Raw genomic sequence first — 22269 nt, 5'->3', positions numbered from 1 at the left:
ATACAATTGATTTTTATTGCCTTTTTCCAAATTATTACAACAACCATCAATCACTACTTTAATTTAAGGAAACAAATTAAAATTGCTTATTTTTTTTATTCTTAAAACTATACCACTAAACAGTAATTTGTATTTTATTAGTTTCTCTGCTGGATTACTCACTCGTGCTCTCTGTGAAGTGCGCCGATGTCCTGACTAGCTCTCATGTTGTTGAGAAACTCTTGTTTGAACTTGGCCACTTCTCTTTGAACCTGTTAATCAAAGAAACAATTATGATCATCAATTTAACAACAAATGTAAGATACAAAACTTTAAGAAGGGTAAAAAAGTCTTATACAAAATTCAAATGGCGTTCGGTGTTACCTCTGCCTCGTGAGCCTTGCGCATGGCGTCCAGTGCGGCCAGTGTAGCCTGAGTCTCCTCCGCCAGAGCAATCTCCTTCTCTCTCCTCAGCTGCTCTGCCTCCTGCCGATGTTTCTCCTCCAGCTCAGCAATCATCCTGCGATGAGAGTTCTCCATCCCTATCAGCCCCTTCTCACACAGCGCCTGTCGCACACAAAATGTCACAAAAAGTTTTAGAAAGACAAATTTCTCAAACTAGCTTTCTAGTTTCATTTAAGTGGTTCTTCACAGTCTGTGTGGTAATACAATTTCATAACACTGATTATTCAATATGTCCTCTTAATATGGGACTTCTTCCGGGAAAATCTTTAATTTGAATAATCAACACATCAGGGGGTCAACACATCACTACACTCCTACACGTATCCCAAAAACCTTTTTCCTAAACAATATTTCCCAAAAGAAATTCCGATTAACAAAATAAACAGGGCAAGCTATTTCCCATAAACTATTTTTTTAGTTAACCAAAGGTTCAAATTTAAAGGCTATGGTTCAAAGAAATCTACAGCAATAGCTATTTTCACACTTTTTTTCATTATGTTTGATTTAAAAATAATCATCCGTTGTTATCTGAACTTTGTGGGCTGAGGAAGGGTTGGTTTGACATGGGATGAGTTTTATGGTATGCACTTAAAAGGAGGTTTACTGTGCCTACTCACCCTGAGGTGTTCGATCTCCGCCTGGTACCTCTGGCGGATGTTCTCCTCCCCCTGCAGGTCCCGGTCAAGTGTGGAGCTCAGAGTCTTGTGGTAGGCAGCTCTCAAGTTCTCCATCTGTTGGGAATACTCACTATCCAGAGTGCCGAGTCTGCGCTCCAGCTTACGGGCTCGCTCCTTCAGCATGGCCTGCTCTGCCTCGTGTCGTTGCATCTGTCCAACACAACAGAAAATGTTACGGTTAACGTAAAAGTGGGTAGCGAATTTGGGAAGTTGTGGTGTTCACAACCCAGCAACAGCTTATAAACCAGTTTGAAACCAAAGGTAAGAATAACTCCTGGAAATTCTAGGGGGACAAAGAGGGCTGAAAAAATGTACAGTGCTGAAGAATTCAGTACCTATGCTTCACAACGGGAGTTTTATGGCAACTAGTGACACCTTTAAACTGCTCTTAAGCATCATGTTGCAATCATAGTCTTATGCTGAAGATTATAACCTTTAAATATTGTAAAAGTAAATAGAAAAACATAGACGCAAAAAAATCACAAACAATTATCAGTTGATTTTGTGAGATGCAAACGTTAAGTCTGCGACCTACAGCAATTCGTGGCATTTGTTTTCAATTCAAAAGTAATTATACAAGAAAAATGGAATTTGTTTGTAAGTTAGACAAACAATACAATTTACTTACCAAATTAATTCTTTCTTGCTCCAACTCTGCCTTTAGTTGAGCTATTTCTTCTTCTTGATGCATTCTTAGTTCTCGGATGTCCTCTTCAAACTGGATTTCTCGCCTAGAAAATAAAATCAGTAACTTACAATCTAAAAATTTGCTTTGATGACAAGCACTATTACAAAAGATGAAGATAAAAGCCATTATACTTACTAAACAATATAAAATTACTTGTTTAAATTTAAATTTTAAAACTGAGTGCAGGAAAAGCATCCATCTAAGGCACAAATGATGAGTAGGAAATGGAAAAAATGTTAAACATTTTTATGCTGATACTAATACCAGTCACAATAAAGGTCAAGATATTTCGGATTCCTCTTTTTTAATATTACTTCTAGTATTGTGATTAAATACAAACAATTGCAACCGTGAAAATGTCTTAGACTTCCACAAACACTAACCTTTATGACCAATAGCTTTAATGATAAGTCTTATTTGCATGTCATATTCATTAGTTCTAGTGAGGATAAAAATTACCTTCCAAAAAAAAAAACGAAGTATTTACCTTTTAATTTGCTGCTGCAAATATTCACATCTCTGACACTCCTGTCCGCTGAGTACCAGTTGTCGTAGTTGGTAGACCTGATCTCTCAGTTGGCAGCACTGATCACACAGGTTGGTACTCGTGGCAGTAAGAGGCTCCAGGGTGTCCAACTGCAACTTCTCTGTTGTTCCTCTCCTCTTCAGTTCAGCTTCCACCAAACAATCTCTCAGCAACGCCATCTCTCTCGCCAACAATTGCACATGTTCCTTTAACTTTTCCTCGTTCGTACTTTCGTTATTTTGTTCGACTTTGAGTTCTTCTACGTATTTCAAATACAAATTTTGTACCTCAGCTAAGACAGTGTTTTCATCAAACGCGACATCCGAGGGAGCAACAATCTCCAACGGATCTACATCCATTTCTTGCAGCAAAGAAACCCTAGAATCTAATAAAGCTTTGTGAGCAATAATATCGATAAACCTTTGCAAGAGCGACCTCGATTTCTCTTCGTCTTCTTGAGCTGTTTTAACTGGTGATGTGTTCTGTGATTTTAACCTATATACATTTTCCCTGTATTTATCGAATAACCTACTGACAGCGACTTCCAACTCTCTTTGCAAATGCTCTTTGGTAGTTTGCGACCACTGTTCCAAGGTCGTTCTATCTTGAACTAATGGTAAAAACCTACTTTCTTTCTCTTCTTCCACTATGTTTTGGTACGTTCTTGAGCACTGGTTCATGACTTGAGTGATCTCCGTTTGGATAAGCTCTTCGTTAACTGCTTCCTGAGCCAAAGACCAAGCCGCTTTTATCTTGCTCTCCCCTTCACAAGACTGGTCGCCAAGATTTTCAACAGCAAAAGCTGCTGCTAATTGATCGACAACTTGATCAACAAACACACTCACTTTTTGATCAAGATTTTTCTTTTTCTTATTGATTTCTATAACTGCTAAACTCTCACTTGCTTTTTTCTTCTCCTTCTGTTTTCTAGGTTTTGTGTTTTCTATTTTTTGATTCAACAGGTGTCGCGTCAAGGCCTTGGAGAGATAATCCAACGAAGTCTCAATGTTAGGTTTTCCCCCTGACAGCTTCACGTCCAGCTCCATCATGAACCTCTCCACATTCGCAATGTCTCCTTTTACCGATCCCGCCACAGCGTCATGCAGTCTTCCGACAAGAACCGATTCAAAAGCAAGTTTCTCTGCCAAAAGACTAACTTTCGCTTCATTGGTCCATTGCCCAGACACGATTAACGAATCCCGTTTCTTCGATAGACCTTTCAATTTATTCCTCAAAAGAGTCTCCATTTTCTTGATTTCGCTTGAAATATGCAATTGAACGTGTTGTTCTTTTCCATCGACTTCATCACACGGTTCTGTTCCGTTCATTGCTTCATGAGGTAGTTGTGACTTTTGTTCTGTTTCGTCTAACGACGTGATCGATTCACTGCTGGGGAGAGGGGACGGAGATGAAGGACAAATCACAATTTCTCTGGCAGCTTTTGCTACTTTGGACTCCAAGTTTGATAGCCTGATGAGGACTTTCATGGGTTCAGAACACGTGGCACTGTCCAGTGACTTCCTCCTTAGTCTAGCTGCGGCTCTGCTGTTGTCATGACTGGGGGAAGGAGGTGGAAGAGATTTCACTGGAGAAGGACTCTTGGAAGATGATGTTCCCTCTAAAGTCAATGCTGAAACCTTGATTTCCAGTTCTGCTAATTTGTCTTCCAATTCTTTACAAATGGTGAAAGATTCTCTTCCCTTCAATGACAGAGACCTTCTCTTTTCACGAGTCTCAGACTTTGACAATTTTTGCTTCAGGGTACGAATCTAGAAATAAAATAACAAAGTTAAATTTACACAAATAAAATTTACGTGTAGAAGTTCGAATGGTTTGAATAATTTTCAGGTAGATAATGAAACCATTTGTTGTTTAACTTTAATTTGTTAATATTCAAGCATGATTTGCTATTTTTAATTTACAGAAGATAAGGCAGGAAGATAGTTGTACTACTACACTACCTAAAGTCTAACCTTTAGACAAAATTCTACATGACTAATTAGTTAACAGAATTTCCTGACTAATTTTCAAACAATTTTGGTTTATTTTAACACAATACCAACTTACTTTTACACCTATTAAATTTCAGAACATAGCCTACATGAGGAATAAAAACTCAAATATACTAGGAAGCTAGCTTATCAAAATTGACAGATATTTACCAAGTCAAAGACATCTAAAGCTAAAGGTTGAATAGTTCAAGTAACTAATTTTAACTAGGACAGTAACTAAAGATGACCAATAACAACAAGATTGTGTAACAGTTGTATCCCAAAGGAAACTAGTGGAAAGTAACCTCCACGGAAGCTCTAGTACATCTATCTACAGTACCTAGCTTTATTCACTTGTTCCGTCTTAGTGTTTTTGAACACAACAAACCTGCTTCTCAGCGGAGCACAGTTTCATCACCAGATCTTCTATCCTAGCAGCCATGAGGTTGGTTTGAGCGTCAGCCTGGGTCTGTCTAGCTTTGAGGTCTTGTCTTGCGTTGATCAAAGACAACTCCAAAACATCGCTCTGCGCTTGCGACTCTCGCAACTCTCTCTTCATCAGTCGGATTTCCGAGACTGCTTTCTCAAACCTGGCACGAAGGTCTGAATATTCCTCAATCACCCTGGAACAATTAACAGTATTAGCTCAGAGCTGTTAGAGAGGGACATTCAGTTACGATTTATATAGCATTGAAAAATATGTCAAACTTCTGGGATTCCGTTTACACTTAACTGTTTCTCAAGATATTATTTTACTTTTCTTCTTTGATCCTAAAATAAATTTTCAACTTAGAATGCTCTTAAATTCAAATCTGTGACTTCTAAGATGACAAACACCCTGTTATTTCAAGATGAGCTCTCTACCCACCTCTCCTTGTCGAGGTCACATAAGTCTCCGTCCAGCTGTATGTTTGTGAGGTCGCTGAGGCTGTCTACGCTGCGTGACCGAGACGTCGAGTGAGTTGGACCTCCCGGTCGTCCGTCAAGCTCGCGCAGTCGCCGGTACAGTTGGTCGTTCTCTTCTATCCCGGCCGCCAGACGGTTGGTTACCGACCCTAGCTCGTCTCTCAGTTGACGAGTAAGGTCGTCAGTCGACGACAACTCTTCCCTCAACCTCTGTACCAGCTGATAAACAACGAATAGTTAGTTTAAAAGGTTAAATTTCATAAAAACAATATATACTAACTTTTGGTATGAAAAAATCTATTAACAAAACAACACTTTCGTAACATTTTTACCATAAAAGTAAAATGTATTCAGTCCATCCATAAATTGTCTGGTAAAGATTTTACAATATTTCAGACATAACATCAATGAACTTTATTTACTGTACCTTAGCACTGTCCGCTAGTTCCACACACAGCTGGGAGTACCTCTGATTGGCCAACTGTAGCTCACATTGGGCGTCAGTCAGGTCCCTGTCCCAGTGGGCCTTGTCATCCACATAGCTACAAATGAGAAAACAACAAATCATTAGGGAAACAAAGGAATGATATATTATGGTTTAGAAGATATGTTTTTGTCAAAATTTTCAAGTTTGCGTTTTGGTTGCTCGCACACCTCTAATTTACTTGCATAACTCTTAACAACGGATACATTGACCTTTAAAGCGTATGGGTTAAAAGGTGATTAAGCAAATACTGTGATATTAGATAGTTAAATAAAGATTACTCACCGTTTCTTAAGACTGTCGAGTTCTGCAGCGTCTCTCGCTCTTTGTTTGTTGGCGTCCTCCACCCTTTGGATCAAATCTTCAACCTGAAAAATTTCTGCATTAGTGTTTTGTGAAGGGTATACATGTTGCGATATAAGTAGAAATACACCTAATATGGTACTATCGTACAGCTTCTTCAGCAAGCAACAGCCTAAGAGATAGTTCAAGTTATAAAATAACATGCAACACAACGTTCTTGCATTAATTTACATTAAAATAAAATTAAAAAACCCCCCTTTACAAAGCTAAGTCCACGGAGAAGAGCTGTTGGAGTTAAGCTTTGCTTAAACTGGGCTACTAGGAACAGGGAAGTGTTATCATAGGGCAACCATTGGCCAAGTGGAAATACTACAACAGAGATTGAGTTGATTAGAAAATATAAAAAATATGGATGAGGAAAAAATGCTTGAACACAAAAGGAAACTGATGTAAGTAGCCCAATAGAAACTATAAAATTATTAAAAACCCACTACCTAAAATATTAAAATCTGTTATAAAACATCAGAGGACGATCCAGAACTGAAGGGGAAAAACCTAGCACATTCAAACTTGAGGTCTGCAAGCCAGACTTTTATACAGTACTTTGGTTCGGGTTGAGCCAGCTAAATATTATTGTCCTCGGGTCTCAGGCTAAAATCAGTACGCTTCGGAAAGTATTGATTTTTTTAAATATGATTGTACTGCTACAAACAATTTTTAATAACATTTTATAGGAGCTCTCCAATATCGGGATGAACTTGAGAATATCTAGTCACGACAAAAGCAACACCATCTACCAAAGTCATGTCAAAACCTTGAACATCCTCTGCGATCACGGTGAAATCTAGAATGTCATCATCATCTCTACTTAGTACACAGAAAAATTTTTAAATTTTGATCTTTCACTGACGCCCAACCGGAAAATATCAGGGTTAAGCAAACCCCTAATTCAAACAGCAGTTTAACAATATTAATACCTGTTTCTCAAGAGCGGAGACGTCCACTTTGCGCTGACGCAGCCTCAATAGTTCCTCCTCAGCACTGCTCAGCTGCCTCAGCACAGCAGTCAACTGTCGCTTGACCTCCTGCAGCTCACAACTTTGGCTTTGTACCTTGTCTAGCAACAACTTGCCTTCTCCAGCACCAACCTACACAAGTCATTGCAGTCGTTATACTTCCTTCTCTAAAAGTTAGCCTTTGTTTCATCCCCAGACAGAGGTTAATTGGAAAGGTTAACATTCTGTATGAAATTCATTGCTAACAAAATGTAAATTGTAAAAAAACAACAATGATAAGAAGTTACACTCACATTGACACTGACACTGTCGGTGACATCAGCTTCTGACTCCTGCATCTGACCACAACACGCCAGGACAAAGTCCTCCTGAGGCACCGAGTCCAGAGTTGACCTTCGTGAGCTCGGGGGTGATGACCTTGACCTCTTGCTGCTGTACGTCCTCGACCTCAGGCCACCCCTGGAACAAGATTATGACAAAGTTACCGAAAGGGTAAAAGTTTTTTGTTAGGAAAAACCATAGTCACCTAATGTGTGATCATTAATCTTGTTCTTAGAGTAAATCTTTAAAGACAAAGGACTGAATGGGAAAGAGTCCAAACTTGCATAAGAAACACAAAACTGTGTCTTATACACAAACATTAGAATTGTAGAGAGAGTTTTCTTCAGGACTGTAGGTAGGTAAAACGCTTTCTCCTTCAATTACAGTAGATGTTTTCCCATAAGCATCAGACCCTTTTTATTGATGAGTCGAAATTTCTTCAATGGCCTTCCAACTCTTCTCTTTCTATCAATTATTCAATTATTCTCTCAAGCCAGATTTTAACCATTCTTCCGAGACCAAACCACAAAATGACACAATGCTCACCTCGCCCTCTCCTTGACTTTGGATATCGGTGTGCGGTTGAGAGGGGGGGATGGAGGTAGAGTATCGCCCCACTCCCCGCTCTCTCTCCGTCCCTCTGATGCCGTCCGATACTCGTCGTCCGAGGAGAATATGATGGATCTGCCAGTGAGTGGTGTCGGTGGAGCAACCATCTCTCTGTCCCTCTCCAGCCTGTAAAATCATGCCAGATGAAACAAAATGTTGTGAGTGGTTTTAATTTTAAGGACAAAATTGAAAATTGTTTAACCACAATAGCTGATAATTGTGGAAAAGCCGTAGGCCAGGAATTTGAATTGTAGAATAAGGGGATTGCTGTTACCTTACCTTAGAAAACGTACATAAGAGACATAAGGCCATAGAACACACATAAAACGTAGAATATTCCTTCCTCGTGGGGACTTAGTCAAGTGTGTCTCGTATGATCTATGGCCTACCTGCACTTCGTCTAAGGTTCAATAGCTGCTATTCCTTTATTCTAGATTTATACTTAATGCTGGTCCAACATTTGACTACAGTTTATTTACTGGGAGGGAAGAAGAGAAGGAAGTGAATGGTTTTCTGAACCAAATTTACTTGTATTGAATATTTTAATCTTGGTATATTCAGCTAAAACATGATCTTAACTGCATTGTATATACTATTGCTACTGTTTTAGTCTCGTCAAGATTGTCAGAGAGAGATATTTTCCAACATGTCAACCAAATTGAACACAGATGTGTAATATTCAGGTACTGACTGTAAGGGTGTGGGTTCTATCTTGGAGTCGAGTCCCGCAGCTCGTCGTATCGCTTGCATCCAATTGGCTCGTATACCAGCTGTGACAGCGGACAGTACGTAGCTGCGCTCGTCCCATGTCTGTCAAACAACAACCACAATCAAACATATTACATCTGTAGCTGTTAAACCAGACATTGTTGGTTTGAGATTGACCACCTGCAGTATCTTATCACAGTGGTCATCCTGGTTTGCTCTTATGTATTGGAACGGTATTTTATAATGTTTTCAAACTATTATTTATTTTGTTTTTGACTGGGTTGGTGGCGTCGTCCTGTAATGCAGCTACTAGAAGGTCACAAATTGTGGATATTTATAGAGGATACACTGTGGATGTGATACTCCCTGGTGTGGATTAACTTCCGCACTAGTGAGTACTATGACTATCCGCAGTACTATCCTGATAATTAGACCAATTTGTTAATACCAAGGCAAGAATGTGGTTCGGTTTCCACTATAAACTGTAGGTTCCTTAGTTGCCATTAGCTGTTTGGGCTATTAATTAACAGCTGTGACTAAGGAATATGTCGGCCTTAGTCACTAACAAGACTACAATATTGCGCCACTCATCCTACACTCATCCTTCACTCATATTTGGGTTAAAACACGCACATAGTGGAATCCCCATCTTAAATTATTGATAATTGACGTTTAATTAGTTACATTATTGACTGTTGCTAATACATGTACAATGTCAATGGTAAATTAACATTGCTATTCTATTCTTTTTGCTAAGGTATTGAGGTAGTTACCGTCGTCTGGAAGCCGTAGTTGCGAGCCACCTGTACGTCGGTGACTGCGCTGACCCCACTCAGGTCGATGACTCCGTCCAGGATACCTTGATCCTCGGCCGATGGGTCTCTGTAGTACAAAAGCGCAGCGCCTCGAAGCACGAACCAGTGCTTGTTCCACTCCTATGGCACAAAAAATATTGAACTATGAACGAATTGGTTTTTAAAATGGTTAAAACATTGTAATATACCGGACACACTTGTTAGTTATTGTTGGCGATATCGGATTAGGAACCAAGATAGTGATACATGGGGTTTTGCATCCCCAGGCTAAAACTTGCATGCTGGAATTATAACAATTACAAAACTACAAATAATTACTGTAATCCTCTATATAATTAAGCAAGCATGTTTCTTGAAAACAATTTTTCTCATCTTGTGTGCATTGCTGGGAAAATCTACCCGTACTGTTAGAACAATATTTTCCTAAAGATGTGCAGAATCCCTTTATAAATAAAAATAAAAATAAAATAAGCAAAAAAAGTTAATTTAAATTTTTGTTAAAACTATCATGGGCTTTATGAGTTTTCATGCTGGTGACAAATAACAACGTAATATAAACAGAAAATAAAATAAAATGGAAGAAATTCTAATCACATGTTTTATTTACAGCATGGGGTGAAAATAGAAAAGTCTGTACATTACTTATTTTTGGTCGTGTTTTTGACCACTAGACAACCTCTAGTATTGCAAACTCAATGCGTTCCCAACAACGGAAAGAAAACAATTGAAATAAAAAACAATTAAAATTAATCTGTATTTTTCAAAACCTTTTGACATTTTAAATAATTTGACCTTTTTTTCCTATTCTTCGTATGAAGAAAGAAAACTGTCCTTGTGCAGCCTAATGATGGTGTCACACAGACACCGAAACTAGTGCTAACAACAAAATTGGATTGCTTAACAGCAGGTATTTAAACCTTTTCTAGTATTATTTGGCAATCCGGAGGCTAACAACTACAATGAACTTTTGTAATGCATAATCTAATTCATTTAATGGTAAAAGAGCCTCAACTTGCCTGCTATTTCAGAATGCAACACTCCAACCACTACGCTCACGAAGCAAACATAACCTTTTTGAGCAGAATAACCACTTTACCTTATCATTCCCTTGCTTCATCAGCCACCCTTTCTTGATATTGAGCAAATCTTCTGCTGGTAACTCGACCCTGAGCTCTGAACTGGGAGAGTATCTCAGTGACGTCAAGTCCAATCCACAGCCATCCGGATCTCCTCTCACCTAGGACAAATTATAAGATTATTAAGTTATATTTGTAGGGATAAACATACAGCCGGTTAAGAGACTTTTATAGAAAAGGATACAGTTTAGCTTACTTACCTAATGAAATTAGAGTTCTACATTTTATTTATAATGTAAATGGGTACAAAAAGAGTGTAAATTCATGAAAAGTACCAGTAATCATCAATACACTTCCCAAAGAAGTTCTATACACCTTAGTCATGATGTTAGTCATTTTGTAGTGGGACAATTTTGTAATTTACAATTTACTTGAATTGAATTCCTCAGGTTATGAGCTAGCTGAACTCTATCCATATTTGACTCTTTGAGAACATCTTGTGGTTCAATACAGCCTACGGCCTATACAGTCCTTTGGGTTAGTCAGAAATACATTGATTGTAAACTAAATTGATAACCACTTTAGAGAGACCACATTTTCTTCTGACAATGACAAATATACAACCAGGGTAGATGGAAAGGTCAGTATACACTGTGGATGACTAGGTGAAATAAATTTAACACATTCACTGCCAGGTGACACAAGGTCTTTCTCACAGAATGTGATGGCTGATAGGTAACGTGTTAAAAATCAGCGAATATATCCGCCAATCGTAGGATGAAAGTAATTTGTTACTAAAAAGACCCACCTGCTTTGGCGTGGTGGTATCACTGTCCCTGGTAGGCTCATGGCTGGAGGGGGGAGGGGGAGTGACAGCCGGGGATGTCAGTCGTCGATGTCTCGGCCGAGTCAGAGAGTCCGCAATGTCCTTCAGCTTGCACTCGCTCTCAAACTCTTCCAGCAGCAGACGACGGGATACCTCAGGGTGTTCTACAATCAAACAGAGAAGGCAATTGAAACATAAGCATGTGAAAAAAGTCAATGTCCAACATCAAGTGAGGAATCATGGCAACTGACAAAACCATGAGAGATTTACATAGAAGAAGAATAGAAAGAAGATGAAGTATCATGCTTATCTTAACCTTAACATGTACCATAAAACTTTTCTAAACATATATGAAGCTTTCAACAAACTACACATTGATGATCCAGCAAGCCTAAAAATCTTACTTTTTTACATTTACTACTTAGACAGAGTGTTAAAATAAACATATAGGTGTACACAACTAAACAAATAAGACTTTACAAACAAAGAGACATCCAACTGAATGGCTTAATTTCTTTCAGGACCCGTCAAAAGCAATGTGTCAAGTACAAGTCATGGTTTCATCAAACAATGATAGAAAAGAGTGAGTCTTTACACTCAAACTGTTCTAAATCCCATAAGACGTAGATTTTGGGAATCATCCAGTAATCCTATGGTTGAAAACGGCAGATAAGTCGACAGAAACATCACATTTTGTAAATATACAAATTCATTTCTTTTAAGATTTACTTACAGTCATAGTCTTCCTCCATGGCCTCTACACGTGGTTTTTAGTGCAAATTTATTAATTGTCTAAGGAATCTTTGTACTGTACATTACCTGAGGGTGGGGGAGGTTTCTTGTCTCGCCACGTCGGCAACATCTTGGTGAGATCTTCCGAGTAGCTCCGACCACTCTTGAGACCCCGTTTCTCCCTGTTCTGCACCCGACGGGTCCTCCCCTTCTCCTCGGGTCGTACAACTTTGTCCCGAGTCGGGGGAGACCCCATGTACACTGCACACAACACACACAACACTATCACTACCATGCATTGCACACTACTACACAGTACACAAACATGCACAACCATCATTGACTTTACATACTGAAGTAGAAATACCGTCCATGTGGACCTGCTGTATTTACAGCTTTAAATACAGCTGATTTTACTCTGAGATAACATAGTTTAGTTATACTCTTGTAGGGTGAGATGATTTAAGTCGTATTTTATCCCTTTTTTCATATTTTTTTATGTCCCACCTCCTAAGATGCTAGGTTTTAGCCCAAACCCACATCACACATTAATCAAGGCCTAGAGAATTGTGGCATTATCACATAGATAAAATCCATTGGTGATTGGCATGATTTCAACCCAGGACCTCGGAGATAAAAACCCCACATGCAACCTCAAGACCAGCTCGGACTACAAATTTTTAGAGTTGAAAGGGACAGATGCTAAAATTGACAATGAGATAAATGCTACTCAGTATGACAGAAATTGGTATAAAGGAAGAAAACAATATCTTAGTAGTTAGCATCTACTAAATTGTTAAAATCTACTTAGTAGTTAACATCTTAACTTGAATGCTGGTAGTGATTTGTGTTCTTTTTATTCCAAAACTGACAACAACTTTCAGATGGAGATGAAATGTCTATGTCACAATAGTGTATCTATAGTCAATCTATAGTTGGATGCATCTAGGATTAAGACACAAAGGTTCTTAGTTTTTATGTACACTCAAAATAAATTATCTCTTTAAAAATATTGTCACCCTAAACCTTGAAATAAAAAAAAACACACTCTTCCATGGCCTTATACCACTTCAAGAAGAAATGCATCTTTTCTCTAATATCCTCTATAAAGATTCTCACAAAGAAGTATTGAATAAGGTGCCATGAGTAAAGTTGCCAGCAATACCAAAATTAGTAAAAAACAAAAAAAGTAAGAAAAAAGTAGGTAAATCCAAACAGTTGTTTGATAAATTTTAAAGCCAAAATAATGTATAATATAACATTTATAAATTTAAGTAATTTATAAAATTTTTTTACAATGAGTAATTTTTACTTTCACAATTTTTGGCAATAAACTTTTGGATCTAAAATATAAATTAACAAAAATATTTTAACAGAACAACTCTTGAAATGAAAATATTATTTTTGTTACGTTAATGAATTAATAAAACCATGCCAAACTAAAGAATCAAATATAAATCTCGCTTCACTTTAGGATATGACCAAACAAGGTAACTGAAAATACAGGTAAGTATCGAGTGCAGTAGGCCACTTAGCGTCAAACATTATTATAAACCAGTCAAGCATCAGGGCCTTTTGAATAATTAATGTAGCCGAGTGGCAAATTATCATCTTAACCATGTCCAGATAGGTCAACTACCATGTTGGACATTCGTTGATTTCAAAAAACCAAAATCCATCTGTGTTTTCAGTTCGACCTAGAGGGTGTCGTTGTTCCCATGAAAAATCTGCGGCTTTCCCAGTGACTTTTGGCAAGAAGAATCCTCTGTAGTGTGGTAGTTTATGTTTAGTACGAAAGGTTCTTTAATTAAAACGTTTTTATTAGCTTGCTTTCTTGTCCGGTACAAATTTTGTAATCAATGAGTGACATAAATTTTAATAGTGTATTAATGTAATTAATGTTTTTTTTTTGTTTTTTTGTGATTCATTGCTGCTTATTATTTTAGCAAGTAAAAATAAATAATCATTTAAACAACTTTTTTTGTCCTTTTACAGTCCAACCTCAGTATAACGAATCTGAAGGGACCGAACTGAATATTCGTTATATCAAGGATTTCGGTAAAACGAGGTTCGTTATATAGAGGTTATGTTTGTAGGAATTTCGCTAAGTCGAGGTTCAGAACCAGCGTCGGTCAATATAGGTCGGGATTAGACAAAACACAATTAAAGTAGCATATGCTACAACTTTACACTACAGTGTTTACATTGTACAGTAGAACCTAAATTATCTGGCATAAAAAAAAGGGGAGGGATCTTGAATATTGCGCAATCATGATAATGGCATTGACCTTGGTACAGGTTAAAAACTGTAAGTTTAAAATCACAGCTTGTTCTAACCCTCCTAAAACCTAGCCAAACACTGTATTGCGTAGTCATAAACAAAATTTATGACAGATTTAAAGAACAAAAGAAAACAGTAGTAGAAAGTTTTGTAAGCTACTGCTCGTGATAGGCCGGTAGGCTACTTACAGTACAGTACTGATTTATCACAACAGAGGAATGTCAATAATAATCATTAAATATAGCATTGGTGTTGCTAGTTGAAACAAATCATATTGAAAACAATAAATTATTAGATAAGTCATTATAAAAGTGTATAATCATAGCCAACTTAAAGATAATAAAAATACTCGAAAAATGAATGTTAAAATAACGATGTTGCTATTCTTTCTCTTTGGTTTTGTTTTTATATTCTTTCTTAGGTTTCTCTTTATCCAAAAATTTTACAATTCACCATAGTTACTTATCGCCCAATCACAGCTTACTAAACATTACGTCGTCATCAGTCCTCAGGGAATGAAATCAGTTCTCAGTTGCAACATAGCACGCGCAGCGACAGCAGACAGAGAGATGTGTAAAACCAAAACGGAGCAGACGAATGTTAGCGCAAGCTATAACGTCACCTTTCATTTCATTTGATAAAGAAACAGATTTTTCAAAAACAATAATGGGGTGGGGGATTTGTTATATCGAGGGAAAGACGTAGACAATTCGTTATGCAGAGGTTAAATTCGCAATGTAGAGGTTCTGACAATGATAAATTCGCTATATTGAGGTGTCTTATTTTAGCCGTAATCACGAAAAATTCGTTAAATCAAGGTTGTTGTTATGGTTTGTTCGTTATGTAGAGGTAAAATATACATTATGTGTTATGGAGAGTTCTAGGGGATTAAAAAAAAATTTGTTATATCAAGGAATTCGTTGTTTCGAGGTTCGTTATATCAAGGTTAGACTGTACTTCTATGGATGTCTTAACGTAAAACTAGTTGTTAATTTCTATTAAATTTGTTTTAGACCGTTCCCCACCAAAAAAACGTTAAAAATGGCAACTGCATGATATGAGAATAAAAAACTTTTAATGTACTTTGAAACCCTAATAAAAGTAGGTCCTTTAGTAACAACACCAGGTTACATAGTTAGTTTAATAAGGTAAATATTAATAATAAGGTTTAAATTAGTTTAATAAACTAGCAAAATAGCAACATCCACATTCAGAAGAGTTTTAGGGTTTTTTTCACCCACCTTTTCTAGTGTCCACAGACGGTTGTACGGGGGTTTCTATGGGGGTTGAAGGGGTCGGAGGTAGATCTCTAGTGGGAAACACATCCTCTTCTTCCCATAAAGATCCTTGCACTCGCCTTCCACCATAGTCGCTTGACACTGAGCTGGACACATCTGGAAAAGCAGGTAACAATAAAACAAATTGAAAGACGTACCATTCAAAATCATTTGTCGAAAACATTTAGTCCAAATACATTTATATCAGTTGTTTGATGTAAACTACTTTAAAATATTGAATACTTAAACAAGCGTCTGTTTACAGGGTGGTGCTATTTCCCTAGTGAAGTAAATATAAATCCTAGTAACTACTAGATTTTAATTAACACACCCTTTAAAGCGTGAGTGAAACTTTTTGGATTTAAGGAGGTATAGCTTGTTGTCACATAAGGATTTATTTTAGTTTGGTGTATAATATCACTACTGAATTTCAATACACTTAAAACATATGTAAGGGTTAAGAGGAACTTTAATTTTCAATATTGTTTTAGTGGTGTTTATCAATCCAATGCTACAAAAACCTTTTGCTCCCATATTCATTGTTGATGCGAATCCTGATATTCCTTCAAATTATATGTATAGCACAATAAATAAAATAAATATTTTTTTCTTTGTCAAATAAATCATTAGTAAAAAAGTTGTAATTTTCCGAACCCTGCTCAGAAATGCAAACTATTAGAAGTGCCAGACTGCACTTTACAATAATGAATGTCACACTATTACATTTTTTTAAATTTGGATTCATAAAAATGTTTAAAACCATAAAAGACGAATCTTTAATAATAAAAGGCAAGTTCACACAACTCGTTTGACGTCAACCACTTGAGTTTATGTCTACACTGACCCCACTTGCGGCTGGCGAGCGGCCAGAATACAGAAGTAGGCCTATCATAAGGGACAGATGGTGACCTAGATGCACTTGGATACCAACTGATAATTAGCATGTGTTAGCACTCCAATTAATACAACTACTTTTGGGTGGCCTATATGATATATCACACAGTTTTGTAACTTTTAATGAAAGTGATTAAAACAGTAGGTAGGTGGTGAATTCAAACACAAAACTTAAACGCAAAACTTTAAAAATTTATTTTTTTAATTCCAGAAAAACTCTTAGACACTCTTACCTATTCCACAAAAGTTCCAGTTATGTGAAATTTAAATTACAGTGTTTAAAACGGTAAGCAGGTGGTGAATTAAAATTATTATTGCAAAACTTTCAATATTTGTTTTTAAATTCCTGAAGTCTTGGAAACCCATTCTATACTATTATTGAGTGCAATGAGCTTCCATATGGGTGACTTTAACTGCGATTCAAACAATCTATCCAAACCATTACAAAATTAGGTGTTTATCTGTCAATCTATTAAACAAAAACCACAGACCATAGCTGATAGTGCTGATACTTGGCTCATAGATAATCTATATTCCCAGAATTACCAGGGGACGATTTCCCCTTTGATATTTTCCCTGAAAAATACAAAAATATATACGTCTAATAACACTTGCAATAATATTTACACTTATACTGTTGACTTACAAGACGGTAATATGTATTTACCATCTTGTAAGTCAACAGTATAAGTGTAAATATATTATTGCAAGTGTTATTAGACGTATATATTTTTGTATTTTTCAGGTAATTTAATAACACGTACGATGCTGATCAAGAAGTTATTTGATATTTTGTCAAAATTCGTCATTTGTCAAACCAATGCTTTACCCCTTGTGGCTTTAAAATAAAGGGTTGAGGTTTTGGGAAAAAATAATGATCGTTGTCTATGGTAATAGTAAGAAAATTACAACATTTACATTTGTGTTGTTTCTGTGTTTAAATTTCCATAAAGTTATTAATTATATTCCACCAATGTTTTGTTTTCTGTTTTGTTATTGACCTGTATTTTGTTAACTATAAAAAATTGTAATGAGTTATTTGTCTGTTAATACTTTACTGCACTCAAAAAAGTATTCCGCCCTTGAATACGGCTCAAGCATAAATGTTTTGCTTGAATGTAGCAAATTACTACTTTGCGTACGAGTTACACTAAATATAATCTACAATAGCTTCAAGGAAATAATTTTAAATTGTTTGTCAAACTCCCGTTTGCAAAGCACAGGTAAAGCTGCTAGTTTAAAATAAACACATGACATGCTAAACCTCTCTTTGCCATGGTCAACATTTGGCCAAACTCACCTCTGACTGGAGGCGTTTGTAGGATTGCCGGAGTTGAACTTGACGTCTGGCTTCCAGGAAATGTTGCGTTTCTCTTTGGTCTTCCCTGGAAAATAATACCAATTTTACAATTCAATTTGAATAACAAGGCATCAATATTTTTGCTGAATGCTCTCAACAGTGCAAAACGATCACTTGATTACGTAACTTCATGTTATACAATGTACAGTTCATTGTACAGGTGGTATTGGTTTATAATTTTGCCAGAGCGTTGATGTTAAATTTTATACTTAATAATTCAATAGTAGTTTTCATCACTACGGAGCGAAAGTAGCTCTTTTTGGTAATACGATTAAGTACCGGTACCAAAAAGACTCTTTTGCTCTGTGTGATGAACAACTATTTTCATCATACTGTGGAAATAAACTTGTAATCGTTACAAAATTAGACCAAATGATTTGAGATTATACAAAGTCGTCATAAATGTTTACATTTTTGTTTTTTACAATCATAACCTTAAATATTGTGTACTTAGCAGCGTTTTCATGATGAAAGATAACATTTTTAGGTTGACGAACCAAAACATTTACCGTATGTTTTTTATATTCCCTATTTGTAGTTACCCAAAAACGATGATTTTGAGGACTATTTAGAAAACTAAAACTGCTGCTTTCCCGACAGTATGCTGAAAAAATATTTACTGAAAACAACAAAACACAAAAAATGTTTACTGCAAGCCGCCATGCTAGTTTAGTTTGGTTGTAATTACACCATTACACCATATATAAAGTATAGTTATGAATGTAATCCGAATAAAGTTAATTTCAATGCAATGCAAATAAAAATATACGATTCACTTGTAACTTTTTTACTTTTGAACTGTTAATTTTCATTTCTATATTACTGCTTGTTCCTAGATAGACAGTTAATAATCAACACAGGTAGGAATGCAGTTTCGGGCCCGAGGCCGTCACATATCATAGGCAGCCTCTTCAATCACAACGATTAACCATTAGCACAGCTGAATATCAATCCGTTGCAAGTCTCAACTCGTTAGCGGTCCTGAATTTCCTCCGGGTCTTGTAACGACGGTAATTTGTAAGATTCAGACTATTTTCGTAGCTAATGGCCGCTGAAGATTATCTGCTGGCTGCTGTTAACAGATAAGTAAATTCGGGCTACTGATGGCATGCAAATGGATTGTTGACTGGACGCTAATAAAGGACTAGCTGTCCGGAGCGCCGTGTAATCAATGAGAAGTCATCCTGGAAGATTGTTTGTAACTGTCCTATTTCTCTGGTATACTCAAAACATACATTACTCAGAATACTTAACTGTTCACTCGCGATTGTAATTTTCTATGTGGTAAGCATAGTGTTTTTTCTAATTTTTTACTAAATATCAAAATGTAAATTACAGTTTACGGACACACCTGTTGTAGAGATGATTCCAGAAGTCCTTGAAAGAGTATAAATCTTTAAATTCCATTTTGTAGCCCCTGAACTGCTTAGTATAAACTAAATTAAAACATACCTCGTCTTGCAGTTCAAATAAATAGTGTCTTTTTCAATCCACTACATGTTTCGCCATGTTGGCATTTTCAAGTGGTATACACAGAAACATTGAGACTTGAAACATTATAATATCCGAATTGGACTCGTCAAATTGTAGAAATTTACAAATAAACACAAAACTGTACATAAATTTGACACGTACGTACGAAACATTATTATGTAGGCCTACAACACATTGCAACCCGATCACTGCACTGACTGAGACAGAACTGCAAGACGAGGTATGTTTTAATTTAGTTTATAAATCTTTGTCATGTGTAGGCCTAGTAAAGAAATAAACCAGAAATTGTTCACCTAGTTCAAACTAGAGGTGATCCCAGATATTATCAAGTTTGGTGGTAGCAAATTGGGTTTTAATGTAAAATAGTGTTGTTTTTAGGAAGTGCTGTTTGAAGTATAATTTTCAAACACAATTTTGCAACAGATGGGGTATTAACTTAAAACTACGGAGGTAATTGACTATCAAGCAATGGTAAGAAAGTGATTGTTCTTTGACTAAATTAAATTGAAGTAAAACACTTTGGTTTAGTAAGATGGCGCTACATGCCACATAGTAGGTGAAACAATTTGTCTGTTCAGAGAAACATTTCATAACACATTATCTCATATAAAAGGTAATACTATCAGGCCACCGATCATTTGGCACATGGACAAAACTCTTTCCAAGGATATGGCCACAGATTCTGGACTACTTGGAAGTCAGCATCCATCGTGTTATTGTCAGAATACGTCCCCAGCTGTAGGAAAATGTGTTTGAAAATTGCAATCCCAGACTACGGACCTACAAGAATGCCATGGTGATGTCTAAAATAGCGATTAAACACTGTTGGCATAACACTGATTTAAATAAATACATTACCATGGTTATACATGTTATTTTCCATTCTTTTGATTCATTTTAACAATAATTGCACCAGTAAAAAAATAAACACTCTAGATTTATGAAGGTAAAGGTATTTTACCTAGAGCCAGGAGCAAAAGACTGACATCACCTACATCAGTGTGCTGGTAGAAAAAAGAATCAAGCAACAAAGAAGGAATCAACATCAGGGAAAGCAAGCAGCCACGAAGTGGAAACACTCGACTTATAGCAAAGATTGTCCGAAAGAAGCACTATTTATGACAAAGAAAGATGTAAGATGAAGGAATTTCTCCAACAGAAGTGGAACTGAGTGAAGATAAACTTCTTGAGAAGCAAGGAATCAGCGTTGCATTTTGCTAGAATGTGCTAAAGAATATGAAAGGAGAAGCATGAAGTAGAAAATGTAGGCAGACAGGTTGCAGTTTAAAAAGGAAATAAATAGGAAAATGAAATGAAAACAAGTAAGAAGATTGAGACAAATCCAATGATCCTAGTAAACTTACAGTGGGTGAGGAGAGAGGCGTGTTGGGTGGGCAAAGAATGTGCCTGGAAAGACAAAGATTGAAGTTGACAGCAGGTAGAGGGTTCCAAAGTTTTTCAAAAAAGCGGCCTGGTGAATAAGTCACTCGATGAACGAGGGACCGCTGGGCTTCGGCCAAACACCTTCCATCAGTCGTACTCTACCTCCAATACCTTTCTTAGGTAATATAACCTGTGACTGGTCTTACCTTGGACCTGGGGAAGACTGAGAGCACCTCATTCCACCAGCGTGCCTCCTCCCTGCAGGTGCCCTTGACAAAGTGTACGTTGTCAGGTGCCGTGATGGCCAGACTGTAGGCGTTGCCAGTCACATCTTCTGCGTCTGCTACTTCCAGCACCTTGTTCATGTCTATGCTGGCCTGAGGCACAGTCTCCGGCTGCAACATAAAACATAAAACAAATTAAAGAAGGCAGCATCACAAAAGAAAAATAGTAAAATCAAAATTAAGAAATATCACTGAAGGCAGAAAATTGGTCTTGAGGCCTGAAGCAGGACAGTGGGACACATTCCAAAGGTATACGAGGAAGTTGGGCCTTAATTAGGCAGCTGCTGCAGATCGAACCTAAAGGAGAGGCTGTGTTGATAAGCCGAATTACCATCTGGGATACAGGTGGTCACTTTGGTAAGTAATGGTACATCACGCAAAAAGGTTGAAAAGTAGATGTGTTTACAAGCCGACCACGGTATTTCAAAACAATGTTGCTAAAAACTTCATGAGAGAGTAATGTTTGAAATTCGTTTCATCACAATGCCTTAAAAAATATAGAGAAAGTCAAACAAACATATGCCTACATACAATCACAGCACTGGTAAAATGTCCTGAGGGTGACTTTTTTACTAACTCAAAATAATTGTCACAACGGCAGTTAAATCCGAAAAAACAGAGAATCACAATACGATTCTTTATACAGTATCTTCACATAATAAACCAAAGGTAAGGTAGGTGACTAAGGTGATGGAAAGCAAATGGGTTTTATAATGAAACTACAATTAATAAAATCTTATTCACGATGGATGGCTCAATGGACATAAATAAATCTCAGTCGGCCTTGAAATCATAAACAGCTAGTTAGCTATTGTTATCAGCGCTCCTGAAGGTGATTATCATAAACAAGCCAGACCCACTCACGTCCTTGCAGCACTGCGAACTGCACAGTGTAGAGACAACCGACTTGTAACCACTTAACCAGTAATCTCAAACTATTAGAAAAATGTGACTTACGAACGATCACCTCCAAATACTAAAAGAGAATAACAAACTCTTTTAGCAAAAACAACAGTCGTTTGCCGAAAGATTGACTAGGAAAACTTACAGTAAACCACAAACTATTGGCCACAAACCGAACCCAAACTCTAGGCTGAAAATACAGCTGAATTACGACCGTCCAACTACTAAAACTGGCAGTAAACCACAAACTATTGGCCACAAACCGAACCCA

General features: G+C 37.0%; 1 protein-coding gene across 3 annotated transcripts in view; it reads right to left on the bottom strand.

Annotated features, from left to right (window-relative positions):
- Positions 1 to 22269, bottom strand: part of LOC128990317 (protein outspread) — a 122328-nt gene that overhangs the window by 6391 nt on the left and 93668 nt on the right. For 2 of the 3 annotated variants that reach the window (XM_054412651.1, XM_054412666.1), the window contains exons 4-23: positions 21018 to 21206; positions 17875 to 17959; positions 15645 to 15797; positions 12210 to 12383; positions 11373 to 11554; positions 10585 to 10725; positions 9447 to 9608; positions 8657 to 8775; positions 7903 to 8091; positions 7329 to 7494; positions 6997 to 7167; positions 6002 to 6084; positions 5660 to 5774; positions 5195 to 5451; positions 4715 to 4949; positions 2297 to 4104; positions 1750 to 1852; positions 1062 to 1271; positions 364 to 546; positions 163 to 251 (exon numbers count right to left, since the gene is read on the bottom strand). In XM_054412651.1, the coding sequence (XP_054268626.1) occupies positions 163 to 251; positions 364 to 546; positions 1062 to 1271; positions 1750 to 1852; positions 2297 to 4104; positions 4715 to 4949; positions 5195 to 5451; positions 5660 to 5774; positions 6002 to 6084; positions 6997 to 7167; positions 7329 to 7494; positions 7903 to 8091; positions 8657 to 8775; positions 9447 to 9608; positions 10585 to 10725; positions 11373 to 11554; positions 12210 to 12383; positions 15645 to 15797; positions 17875 to 17959; positions 21018 to 21206 (4814 nt within the window). The remainder of the gene's footprint in view (positions 1 to 162; positions 252 to 363; positions 547 to 1061; positions 1272 to 1749; positions 1853 to 2296; positions 4105 to 4714; positions 4950 to 5194; positions 5452 to 5659; positions 5775 to 6001; positions 6085 to 6996; positions 7168 to 7328; positions 7495 to 7902; positions 8092 to 8656; positions 8776 to 9446; positions 9609 to 10584; positions 10726 to 11372; positions 11555 to 12209; positions 12384 to 15644; positions 15798 to 17874; positions 17960 to 21017; positions 21207 to 22269) is intronic. The other variant, XM_054412657.1, reaches the window with a different exon arrangement.

The sequence above is a fragment of the Macrosteles quadrilineatus genome, unplaced genomic scaffold (genome assembly GCF_028750875.1).
Source record: "Macrosteles quadrilineatus isolate MER2022 unplaced genomic scaffold, UCM_ALF_1.0 Scaffold_1__1_contigs__length_201487025, whole genome shotgun sequence".
Lineage (NCBI taxonomy): Eukaryota > Metazoa > Arthropoda > Insecta > Hemiptera > Cicadellidae > Macrosteles > Macrosteles quadrilineatus.
Note: the sequence above shows the minus strand (reverse complement) of the source record. Positions and strands in the feature narration are given on the sequence as shown.